We start from the raw sequence: 13,768 nt of genomic DNA, 5'->3' as shown, positions 1-13,768 counted from the left end.
GTATTGCTCTTTGTGACAAACTTCTTTTTCTTCTAGAGGAAAACTGATGTCCACTCTCCTTAAGATCAGCACTAAGCCAGAATTCCGATTGTTAAATGTCATGATAAGGTCATTTGTAGGAGTGATCGATAAATCATTCATACAGTCTACAAGACTCTGAGCCATTAATCCTGACACAGTTGGTCATTTGAGATATTTAGCCTTTCTCTCAGTTGTGTGAAGTACCAAAAGAAAAGTCATGAGATTTGGGCTTTACTGAAGTAGGGAAGTTCTCAGAAAGAATCTTCCTGTACAAATAGTCTTCTTATAACTTAAGTATCTTAATAACCTAACTCGAGAATAACTTCGGTAATAGGATTTCTAAAGAGCCAAAGTTGATTTCTTTACAATGAAGATAATACCAATATATTTCTAATATCTGATTTTCAAATAGATCGCATCAGTAGTCAAAGCAATTGAATGATAATTTAGCCACTATGCATTTGCCTATTTCACATTAAACCATATTTTTTTGAAGAGTAAATATTAAGAATAATTCTTCAGCAGTTCTTCATTTTAAAATATAAAATAGTTATTAATAATTCAAGATGACAAAAAAAAATAAAGTTATGAATGGCTACATCACCGATGATTGACATATTAAATATTGTTTTGTATCTTAAGACTACAGAAAGAACTCTGAGGCTAGAAATATGTAGAATGTTCTTACACAAAATACTGATTATTTAAGTTTGAAACTGAATTCGTTTAAAATATTTTTTGAGTGTATAGACTAGGATCCAAAAGTTGGTGCTCCATAAAGTTCGCCATATAATTAATGCCAAACAACCAGTGCAAAAAAGCAAGATGGGTGCTATTGTGGACAGTGCAATGAATTGGACAACTTAAAAATTAATAAATCAAAATTTAAACCAATTACTACTTTCAGCAGATAATATATATATATTTTAAATTTTGCACCTTTATGGATTGTGATTACTCTATTTCTTTTATTTTTATACCTTTATAGGTCTTTATTACTGTTTTCATTTTTAGTCTTCAATAAAAAAAAAATTTACAAACCAACAATGACAGTCTTCATAACAGGTTTTTTTCAATAACGGCCTCGCTGCCTATGGCATTTAATATGGACATTGAGTACTGCATTAAAAAAACATTCATAAGCTTTTACTAGCCACTGAAAATTATGTCTTGAACCTTCATTACATTGAAAGTAAGGGTTTTGAGGAGATTAGAAGAGATCACGCAAATTACCGAAGGAAAAGAAACATCACGTAATCGTAGTAGTTTCGCTACTGCTGCCTTTCTGCCTTAACTTACTCAATTCGAAAAAAAAGTTCTATTCGCCTTTCATCCACTCCTCCAAAAATTAAGAAAGTTCTACTAATCAATCAAAAAAAACATAAACAAAACGGCTAAATAAAATCAAATGACTTCAAAATAGAATAAAAAATACGTTTCATTATATATGAGAATCATTGAAATAGTTTGTATTGTATTGAATAGTTTGTATATTTGAAAGAAACTATCTGAAATAAAACGAGATTTGATAAATAATGGCCTGATTTTTAACGTCAATTCAAACTCCATTTTGAATATCAACAGAGTATTTTTCTTCTGATGAGAAATATTCTTTAATAATCTTTCCATAATTTCTCTTTTTTTTCATTTTTGTATTCTATTTTATGGCTTTTTGCGTCACACATATAAGTATAGTTACGAATTTGCAATAAAGCTTTTCTGTCATCCCAGTCTTATGATTGGGAAGAAAGGTTTATAGATTCTTTGTGGATGCTAAATGAATGATTTCCCGACAAGATTGGCAAACATTTGATGACTTTGAAACGAATTTACGGATAAAATGAAGGTTCTAAAAAATACAAGAATTATGGTGATATATATATTAGTTTTATATATATATGATTATTATTAGTTATATATATATATGATTAGAAGAATCATATAGAGAATTCCATGAGATGCCACGCTCTGTTAGAAAATCTGTAAACTCGAGAGGTTGAAGTGATTTATGTTTTCATTCTTTTTTGGGGGTGTTCATCGTTCATTTACTACCTGCTGACATTAAGCGCTAATGATTGTGCTGTTGATTTCTGCAAGTGCTGTTCTGTGCATACAACCTGGCTGTGTTTTTGTTATCTGCTCTCTGTATTTCATGGTAAACTCATGGAATGAACCCTCGTTTTCCATTGTTTAGCTTACTGGGCATGGAATAAAGCGTCTCGTACACCTATCATACAATTTATATATATTACAATATATAATAATATGAGATTTCTTAAACAACTGCCTCTAATAAGATGCTTATAATAGCTATGTTAAATGATGGAAATGAATCAAGTGTAATATAAATTATAAGTAGCTGAAATTCAGAGTTAGAATCAATTTTAAGTTTGCCGAATTTTATGCTTTTCATTCAATATTCTTCATATAACTTTAATTAGTTTTTTTTCTTTCTCATATACTAAGTATAGAGAAAGGATTATAATCGCCAAAAAAATCAAATTCCATATTTTGAAGATTCTCCACACTTCAGAGTTCCCTGAACTAGATGAATGAAATTTGGTATATGGATTTAACGCAAAATTTGTAGAATTCTATTAAATTTTGAACAGAATTAAATTTTATACAGAGGAAGTCTATCGAATCAGCTGTTCGAATACAAGCAAGTGAACACGATAATTAGGAAATGTAAAGAATTAGATAAATAAAATTTCGTACGCAGGTTAAGCACCTAAAATGTAAATTCGTGTCAAAGTTGGAAATGAATGATAGAGGGAATGACCATCTGTAGGACTGTTCATTTGCATACATGAAAAAAAAATGACAAATAAATAAAATTTGGTCTGCGACCTTGAGATAATAGTTGTAGCTCAATGTCAAATTTTGGTTCTAATCTGAAAAATTCGTTCCCAATACAGATTTGATATTCTAATACTCGTGTATTAAAAGTATGTTAATGATTAATTCGCACTCTAGATTCAAGAATCCAAGAATCGCACTCTAGATTCAGTAAAACTCCTAGATTTAAGCCAAAGATCAATATTTCGTATTTATTGTTAGCCAATAACAAGCAGTTATTGTACAAACCCGGCTTTCCTCTACTATTCTGAAAAGCATATAACTTTTATGTGTGTGACTTTGAAAATAAAAATCTGAATATTCTTGACATTCATGGTCTTGCTGAAGGTTCATAATTTTATGAGCGGTGTTTTGATCACTTCTGTGAATTTCAAACAAAACTAATTGCTTCAGTAAGCTTTCTCTGCTTATAATTGATTTTTGTTTAAACAGTTGCCAACGTCAAGTGTATTTTTAATTCTTTTATTTGAATTTCGGAGTTGCAGAAATAATGACAAACATTGAAAAGCTAGATTTTTAAATTCTAGCTAATAAAAATGATTAAGAAAGCCCTAGCAATTTGAAACATTCCTTACAAAACATTCAGACACGTTTGTTATTTTTTCTTTTGATCGTTCACCAATTAACATTTTATTATCCCTTATTTATTCTTTCATATCAACATTTGGGCTCCCAAAGTTTCTCAGGCATAAATAGGAAATATTTATCTACATGTCACTGGCATGAAAAGAAATCAATATTGATAACTGCTTATTAAAATGAGCTGGCTACCCGCAACAATGGTTGGAGGCAGAGCAGCAAGTAATTTGTATCTGCCTGACTTCTCGCCCATTAACTACCACCTGCCCGACAGCTCTACTAAGCTCCACGCCAGAACAGTTGTCACATTCGCCTTTTTGGGCCCATTCCGTCAGCGATACCAAGTAATAAATGTTATGGGATTTTCATCTTCATAGTGAAAATGACCGGAAAGTGGAAGCAAAATCAATGAAGAAGTGACATGTTGAAACCAAATGCTATTCCCATGTTCCGGTAATGACCTTCACAAGAAAGGAAGAAAAATGGAAGCTATTTTGGGAAATATTTGCTATTTTTTTTCATTTGATTTCCTCGGTTGAAAATCTTTGAATGACTAATGGAATCGTTTTGATTATGACAACATTTTTTTCCTTTTTGGACGTCTGAAAAAAAGTCAACCAGTAATCAAAATTCGTCTGACATGTTAACAATTTTGTCCAAATCATATTTATGAGTTCCGATGTTTTTACAATCACTGGAAAAATCTACTTGCGTCATTCATATTTGGCAATATGTTATCTCTTTAATAATATAATTATGTATTGATAATATTAAGAGGCTAATATTTTTACTTCATATAAGTAATCTGTATACTTTAACACAGTTGAAAAAAAAATTGTATCGTAATCAAAGAAAATGAAGCCCCCCCCCCCAATAAAAAACGCTTTCTCACATACTCTGAAATGAGGGTGTTATTCCTCACATAAAAGTGTGGATATTGGAGAAGGCCATTAATACCACAAAAACTCAGATTTTTATTTTCAGAGTTCCACCCATGAGAGGTGTGGGCTTCGAAGTATAACAAAGAAAACCGGTACTAATATATAAATTGAATGGCATTGGCGAACATTAATTAGGAGATATCGATCTTTGGCTTGAGACCTTTAGCATTTTGTCTTTTGGCGATTAATCGTTGCCGTACTGTTTGAACTCAAATACCAGAAAATCGAATATGTATTTTGGTTGCATTTTTTCAAGTTGACTGAAACCAAAATTTGATTTAAAACTATTATTCAAGTCACCATATCACATACCAAATTTCATTAATTTAAATCATTGTGTTTTTGAGTTAATGCGTTTCATGCTTGTGAAAGAATTGACTGACACATGATCAGCCCTTCGATAGATTTGCATCTAAATGTGATGCAAATCTACACTTCAGGAGTTAAATATGTGTACCGAATTTTATCAATCTGTCTTGTTATCATGTTCGTTTGTATTCGGATCAATAGATTTCTTGTGAAATGATTCTGTTCAAAAGTTGATAGAAATCTATCTATTTGGTGTAATGTCCATATATCAAAATTCATCTGTCTGGTTCAACGCGTTTTTGTGTTATCGCTTTAAGAAAATATTATTTTATGGAGGTCTGAAACATGTAGTTTCGTCAAAATCTGTAGATCGACCTTTTTAATGATAGCGACACTTTCACATTGTGTAACTTCGTATAACATAAAGTAATAAGAAATGATCGCAGCATTTTCTTGTAGAATATCTCTAAAAGAAGTAAGACTGTAATCTGTCCGATTATAAATTATCCTTACATACGTTGATCATTATTATATTTGGTTATGATTAATTATGCCTTTAAAATATTTAAGATTAAAATAATAACTTTTGTTACTTCCTCAAATCCTACATTATGTAGCTCGCTAATCGGATCACCAGATTGAAGCTTGACATTCGATAATTTAAACTTTTCTAAATTTGTGGGAAATATAAAGGCCATAAAATGCAGGGTCCGACTTAGTCTAATTGGGGCCCAAGGCAGAAACTTCTTTGCCCCCCCCCCTCACTGCTTCACTACTTCAGTAATGAAGAACCGTGCATAGAAGTGCATAGAACTTGACAAGTTCTATTCGATTTGGGGGCGCCCTCTGATGTGGAGGCCCGGGGAAATTGCCTCGTATGCCCCTGCCTTAGTCAGGTTCCGATAAAATGCATCAATTTTTAAATGTATACAGTTTGCTATTTCATCATTTCTGAATATAGTTGCTATCTCTTTATCACTTCCTAAACAATAAAAAATAGTAATAAACATTTTGAAAACATATTGTGGTTTAAACAAACAAATTATTACTATAATTATTTTGGAATAAGATGTTTCAACAATTAACTCTAAAAAGAATGTTGACCTTAATATTTAGCGAAATTTTGTAATGAATCAAAACCCTTATGTTTCAACTTTTTATTTCCACCTTCAAAGAGGTGTCTTCATTTGTAATTTAATCGTTAATTAAGAAAATATATTAATATACCAAATTAATTTTATCTAAATAACTAAATGAATTCACTTTTTTAATTAATACCAAAATTAACACGATGGTAGATCTAATGATTATCCTGCTACCACGCGGAAGTTTCGAGAGTAGGGTGAAAGATTGTGTCTTTCTTGACATCTTAAAACAGCTTTCATGTAGCATGGAAACAACAACAACAACAAAAAACCTTTCATGTACCAAATAAAATTGGTTAGTTATATATCATACATAAAAGCATGCTCTCTGGTATCTTACGCCTTTTGATTAGTATACTCTTTCAAAGCATACGTATGCGTTTCTTTTTTTTTTTGTTACAGACATTTTTATAAAGTATTAGGTACATCCAAACTTTATTTGCCGCATCAAAAAAAAAAAAAAAAAAAACTTAATGTTACTCGTTTGGGAGAATTTCACACAGTGAAATTCGTAGTACCAAAGGAATAAGGGGAAAAAACTTATTAAAATAGGGAACAAGAGAGAAAAATTTTGGAAAAGTTTTGGGAATACATTTTTCCTTTCGATTTGTGTTTTCATTTAAACTGGAAGATTTCATACCGGAAATTTTTTTTTTCTTATTGAATAGCATAAGAAATTTAAATATTTTTGCAACTCATGGAATTTAATATAAATATATACTCTATATTATAAACAGATAATTTAAGCATTGCGGAATTAGTGAAAATGAAAATAAGCTTAAGATTAGTTGTGAGGTTTCATTAAGTAAAAATTTAAATGAGTATCTAAAATTCTAGATATATATCAACAATATCTTGGATACCATTGGTAGTGTGTTCTTTAGTGGATATATCTCAGGGACATTGAAATCCAGTTCTGCATTATATGAAAATTTACCTTTCATTATAATGTGAAAATATTTAATGATTTTCCGTCATTTATTGACTCATAATTAATTTAAAAGCACAAACAAAAGTCTTAAATGAGTTTCCAATAATTCTATTCAGTAAGTATTTGTTAAATATTTTTATTTTAAATTACCGATTAAAGTTTTGCAATTGCATTAATGAATCCGATTGTGGCTCTGGTAATTACAGGCAAACTCAGAAAATATTATATCTCAAAATTCCTAAACAAATTATAATCGAAGAGCATAAAACCTAATAACAAACCTATTCCACTTCAGATTACTTTCAGAATATGCTATTTTTAATTTGGCTAAATATAAATTATGAGAGTTCAAAATTAGTATCGTTAAAAAAATATAGTTTACTTAACGTTAAACTTAAAAATGAAAGAGCAATATAAAAGAAAACATTCTATATTATCGCATAATCTGAAAAGTCAGCGCTAGTAATTCTTGAGAAGTTATTACAGTTTTATTGAACTTCAAAAACTTTCTAACTAGAAAGACGCAGAATTACTTTATATCACTGTTGTTTGTAACTGCTTCTAGCTCACATCCGCCATATCTCTGCTTTAATCCACTTGGGCTTCCAATTGCAAATCGTAATTAGCAGTTAAAATATTCTATACGCTAGTCCTTTAAGCCCGGGCCGTTTTTCATTGAGAATTTAACAACAAATTTAACAAACTAAATTAAAATGGAGAGTTACTAAAGCTTACGGAATATCATGAGACAGTAAAGAGCGTGCGAATGAATTAGAATCGAAACAACACAGCGCAGAGTTCTTTTAAAGTAGAAATTATTTTTTAAGTAATAATTTATTTTGAATATGCTCGTAAGGATTTCATGGAAATAAATTCGTTTTCGAACTATACTGGACTTCACGGCTGTTTGATGTATCTTGATGTATCTGCGGCTAAAGATATGAAAGCAGATTTTTTAACGGCTGCTGATTTCAGAATTTACAACACGCACTTAGGAAAATTCGAAATGATAAAAAAAGAAATATTTAATATAACAAGAGTTTGCAAAAGTAAAATCAAATTTATTGATTAATAATGTCAGCAGCAATCATAAAAAAAAACATGATATCTTCTAAACCAGGTTTGAATTCAATTGACGAAATTATTTTGTTTTAAATATTGTTTCCTTGACTAAATGAAAATGATAAAGTCTCATTACTTTTGCTAAACTCCTTGGTATAAGATTTAATTTTGCTTTATTGGAAAAAACAAAGCTTCATGGAATTTTCATTAACCTTTTAATAGACATGGGTCATTAATAATTTACCAATCCAAAAGACTTGTGCCCCTAATAAGGTATTTAGACTATTTTTTAAACCAGAAATTGTTAGAGTTATTTTGGCACTTATTTTGTTTGCACTGTTGCACACGTTTTTAATGTATATACCTATATAATGCTAACAGTCTGAAATATAAAATAAAAAGAAATTTAAATGAATAAATATGAACAAAGACCAAATGGGTCCTAAACTCGACATTGCCTGAGAAATTGTTTAGGAATTCCAAATAAGAGAAATTTTTATCCCTACTTTCAAGTCAGGTAAATGTTTTCTAGAAACACATTAAACAGAAAGTGTACAATGAATAGAAATAATGATTTATAATAATTTTAATTATGAAATTTCTAAGCATTAACAGATTAAAGGAATTATCGGAGTCCAGAATTTTTTTTAAAAAAGATATATTTTGAAACATAAAAACCTTTATCTGCAGAAATGTTTCAAATGTCTCACCTGTCTTACAATCCTTCATATTATGCGTTATTTTCCTGCAATTTTTTTTATAATTTGAAGAAAATAATAAAAAAAATCATGATTTATTTAAAAAATAAAGTCTATTTTACTATCTCTTTTCTTGAGTATATGTTGCATATGAAGTCTTCAGATTTATTGAAGTCCATGAATGTAAATTCCTTTTAATTTTGAACATCCAAAATTCATTTGGTACATGTAGTTGTTATATTGAATTAAATGAAAGTTTCGCAATACTTTATTAAGATGAACGTCTCACGTTACCAAAATGTGAATTTAAAAAGAATAAAATTTTTTGCAGTTACCAAAAATATTGAGTTTTACATTCTTAAAATTATCGAGAAATATTTAAAAGGGGAAAAAAAAAAAGAAACTTGCCTCTTTTCCTGTTCAATCCTGTAGAGGAAGTTCTCATCCTTCCATCCCAAAATTGGTGCAAAGGAAACTAAGAATCCAACAGCCCATACCATAAAGATCATGAATCCAACTCTGTTGCTGCTTCTCTGTCTTACGTAATCGACGTTTGTTACAGCCCAGTATCTGTCTAACGCTATAGCTAACAGATGAAGAATAGAGGCAGTGCAACAAAGGACATCCCCGGAGGTCCAAACTTCGCATAGCTCAGGACCTAATATCCATTCCTGGTTGACTTCATAAAGTGCACCCATTGGCATAACTAAACATGCCACCATTAGGTCTGCGACTGCCAGAGACAATACCAAATAATTGCCTACTGTCTGAAGATTTCTTTCCAAGAAAATGGCAGCAATAACGAATACATTTCCGATTACAGTTGCCATTATAAGCAGACCCAATAAAGCAGAAAGCAGCACCATTGTAACCATATGCAATTCGGTTGGCTGATACGCTGTAGAGTTGGCAAAAACTTTGCCTGTATCATTATCCAATGGAAATGAAATATTTGTGAAATTATCATCCAACCAATACATTTCTGTGTAGTTGGTGTCATTTCCGATGTTTATAAACATCTCACGAGTATCCATAGATCTATTAAACGTTTCCACGTGATCATCATGCGTACTTACAGTTGTTTCTGAGATATTTTGGAATTCAATAAACTCCGTAAAGTTTTCAGAAAAATTGCTTGTTATCCAAGTCTCCATTGTGTAGGTATGCCACAAAAGGCAGTAAATCTTCAGCAACCAATCCAATAAAATAACAGAAAGAGCTTAGAACTTCTTTAGAAAGCTTCGCTTTCTTTATATCCTTCTGAGGCCTAAGAAATTTATAGATAACAAAGAATGACGTGAATTCTTATTGCCTTGTTCCGCTTTTATTTTTAATCATACTTTGTCATAACGATAGCATGGCAGTTAAGCACAAGTTATGAGATAGATCTGCCACACAGCGTCTCTATGGCAATAGAAAGTTAATCATACTGGAATTGCCAGAATTGGGAGTATTAGAATTCCACACAATATGCGATTTATCGGCCTAAGAGCCACCCAAAAGCATTATTAAAGTAACAGATCTTCTGGAGTTTTGTTTTATTCTTGAGATAGGTATTAGGAAATTTTTGTTCTTTTGTTTTTGCCACAATGCGTTTTTGTTGTGAAGTATACTAAAAGTATATTTTGAGTTCTCTTTCACCAGAAATAATACTTGTAATATACTCCTGTCTTCAGTTTGAGTTTTCTTTCTTTCAGAGTCAAACTTTAGCGATGAATGAGAATTGTAATGTTCGTAACGGTAATCTGTAAAAAGAATATTCTCATTTAGAAAAAAAAAAAATCAGTAGTAATACAATAAAGATGTTTTACTTTCAAAATAATATTAAAGGCATTCTCAGAGATACTGAGTGTCAATATTTGAACATAATGCTAAATTAAAACACTTAAACAATTCAGCAATTTCAGAAAAAAATGTATAATATATCAACAATTACGTAATAAAATTTTATTATAATAAAATGTTGAAAAAGTTTATTAAAAAAGTTTTAGACTTAGTCTGATATACATAATTTACAGTTAACTTATTTATTATGTCAAAACTTTATAAAATTACTAACGAAATTTCTCTGCAAGTGAGCTGAAAAGTTGAAGTTTGCAAACAGGATAAATCTGCAATTATTTCTTTAGTGTATTGCATTTAAGATATAAGCTGATTAATATAGATTATTATGTTGTCTTGGACAACAGCCTTTTAAATAAATAAATTTTGAATCCAGGAAACTACAATAAAAGAAATAAACAGCTTAGTTTTTATCGCCTTTTATTTATAATTTTGTTATGTGTTATTTCCCTCCGAGATTTATAAATTATTTAATTTTAAGGTTTTGTATAGCTAAACTTATTTTTGAAGGTTAAAATGGCCCGAGAAATATATTACAGCAAATATGAGGAAAACAGCTAAACTATGAGAATTAGTTTATAAACAACTTTTAAAATACAGAGAATTATAAAGTGAAAACATGCACAATAAAAAATAGTTTCAATATACAAAGAATATTCGAAAAAAAAATGACTATTGTGGAAATGTTTCTAATTCAGAATGACAATCTCGTACATGCATTTATTTCACAATTGCACCATTTGCAATTTTTTTTAACTTTGAAGAATGTCAAAGAAAAAATTCATAAAGATATTATTCGATATTCGCGACAAAATAAACATAATAAATATTGCGACATAATAAACATAACAATATTATACAGCCCTTTGGGATACGTGGGCCATTGAATGGGAATAGATCATCAAATATTTTAAAGGCTTTTTTTGCGAATCCTAAGGAATAATACCGAATGCAAAGCGGCATTTTTTTTAAAATAGAAAATACGCTGCACTTATTTGTAGTAACATTTTGACTTTATTCTTAAGGCACGAACATTTATTTGGTGCAATTATCTCGGTTTTATTTAACTCATCAGCGCTCTATCTAATTCTATAGCATATATTGAGATCTTCAGAAGCATATAGTTAATGTGAAATATAGCTTGACCTCACACAACGTTTGCAATATATAATCTTGTATAATAATATATCATATTGTACAAAATACTGTATAATATTGCACAATATCGTACAACATGTCGTAGTATTTGGGATGTGAATTGGCTGTCTTAAAATAAGACGAGCAGACTTGATGGGATTTATTAAAATTTTCTTCATTGCTTCCCGATTTCCTTTTCTCTTAGTAGAAACTGAGTTCCATAAATTTTATACGGTATGTATTTTTAGATTATGATCTTAAGTGCGCGGTATTTATCTTGATAATATTGATCAAGATTTTTCGGCTATCCTTGAAAGAATTAGAATCTGCCTCACTGTCAAACTCGAGCCTGGATGGCTGGAGGGTAAAGTCTAAACTTTGGAGTTGGAGGTTTCCAGATTCAAAACCCAGTTTTATTGACGGATAGCTGTAAATACGGCTCTGGCCGTAGGGGCTAAATGTCCCCTCACTGACCTGATGGAATTGCTTGGAGAGAGAGTACCAATTTAAGTGTCACCCTTATCATCTGATGGCGACAAAAATTGCGAAACCCATCTCAATGTTGTTGTTTCTGATGGCATAAACAAGTCCGCTTTTACTAAGTTAGAGAATTTAAGCCGAAAGTTTTAAGTCTCTTATTTTTCAGTCCCATCTCAATATTACCCAAGTTTTGCTTCAAAAGGGAACGTAATAATAACTAAACTAAATTAAACTTAACTAAACATCAAATGAAAATCAGATTATATAAAACCCGAAAGAAATTACAGGCATAAGTAATAACCAACTACTAACAGTGAACTGGTGCAAATGAGCCATAAGCATATTTCAGAATACTTACTGAAAAATTCACACTCAAATTTTTGAGTAATGAATAAACCAATTACTGGACTGGATTTAAAAAGGAAATTCGTTGAAATCAAACTCATTACATTTCTTTCCTTCTGAAATAACAGCCCTAGCGAGTTTCCTCTTAATTTAATATAGATGGCGGATTTCGTCATGAAAAGAGCTAATGGAAATCAAGATACTGAAATTTATAAACTTAAAGGCCTTAAGTTTAATTAATTGGATAAAATCTTGGTAGAGGTCTTACATTGACTTCCGTAAAAGCTTCTTAAATTTGAGTTTTATCGTTAATTTTTTTAATATTTTGAAACATTTAATTATTTTGTCTTGCTCGATGAATTTATGTCCTCTCGTTCCAATGTCTTAAGTGGAATTTTAAAAAAATCTAGTCACTTTACTTAATGCAATAATACTTGTTGAATCAAGTCTAAACATATTAATTCCCAGTTTCTCTATGGCAAATATCAAACATAAGAGGAACGAATATTGATTGATTCTTTCAGTAGTGAAAACAGCCCCATTGGAAAATTTTGGAAGAATAAATAGTTTAAATATTTCCGTTTATTTATATTTCGGGAAAAGAACATTTCCATTTGTATATATTTTTATAGAATAATAAACAAGAGCAATAAACTAAAGGGTTTCACTAAAGAGTTGGATCAAATTTTATTCTTTAGAAGTCCATTGGATGAATGGCGCCAAGAAATGTCTGGAAAAAGGGGGAACCTGAGTGCTAATGATCTTCCTTGAGAAGGACAAAAAGTAAACAAAAGAAGGCGAAAGCCTTGCATTTATTTAGCAGGTGGCTGGTATTTCCCACCGGCCCTACCCTCATTAAATCTGTAATGAGAATCATTATGAGTTGGTACCAACCAGACAAGAGGATCACAAGCTTCAAGCTGGTTATTTCGACCTAGTATCTACTTAGTCACAATTAATGAAGTCCGCTATTTCAAGAAGATTAATTTCTGCCAAATAAATATACAGTGTTTCGTAAAAGAGAACATCCTTCCTTATTTTATTGTTAACAGATTAAAGCGTGGTCAGATTTTTTTTATACTCTCGTTGAAAATGTTCTTTTCTTTCCTGCACTTTTTTCCCTTTTGAATTTTGGACATGTACAAAGCTTTTTTTATGAAGTGGTTGAGACGAGAATTCCAGTTAATTCCGAAATTTAAAAGACTTAGGTTTTTCAAAGCCCTTTCGAAAGTGTTTTAAACAAGCTTAATTGAGATGTATTTTTCTACACTGTTTTTTTTGTCAGTGGAGGTTCAGTGTAAGAATGTCATTCTCTTCCTTGAGAGAACCGCAACATGCTAGCAGTATGTATCTGTTATCTATAATGGATTTAGTTTTGATTAAATAAAGCAATTTGCGATTTTTCTTAAAAAGTTTCTT

The 13,768-nt window shown here is 30.6% G+C and overlaps 1 protein-coding gene and 1 long non-coding RNA gene across 2 annotated transcripts in view; one reads left to right on the top strand and one right to left on the bottom strand.

Moving 5' to 3' along the window:
• The window catches only part of LOC129958914 (uncharacterized), a 94,130-nt gene extending 93,639 nt beyond the window's left edge, over positions 1 to 491 (top strand). The window contains exon 3 of the long non-coding RNA XR_008783348.1: positions 37 to 491. This is a non-coding gene — a long non-coding RNA (uncharacterized LOC129958914). The remainder of the gene's footprint in view (positions 1 to 36) is intronic.
• Positions 1 to 9,791, bottom strand: part of LOC129958911 (5-hydroxytryptamine receptor 2A-like) — a 70,786-nt gene extending 60,995 nt beyond the window's left edge. The window contains exon 1 of the mRNA XM_056071648.1: positions 8,954 to 9,791. Within this exon, the coding sequence (XP_055927623.1) occupies positions 8,954 to 9,699 (746 nt within the window). The 5' untranslated portion in view covers positions 9,700 to 9,791. The remainder of the gene's footprint in view (positions 1 to 8,953) is intronic.
• Between the last annotated feature and the right edge of the window lie 3,977 nt (positions 9,792 to 13,768).

The sequence above is a fragment of the Argiope bruennichi genome, chromosome X1, assembly GCF_947563725.1.
Source record: "Argiope bruennichi chromosome X1, qqArgBrue1.1, whole genome shotgun sequence".
In the NCBI taxonomy this organism is placed as follows: Eukaryota; Metazoa; Arthropoda; class Arachnida; order Araneae; family Araneidae; genus Argiope; species Argiope bruennichi.
Note: the sequence above shows the minus strand (reverse complement) of the source record. Positions and strands in the feature narration are given on the sequence as shown.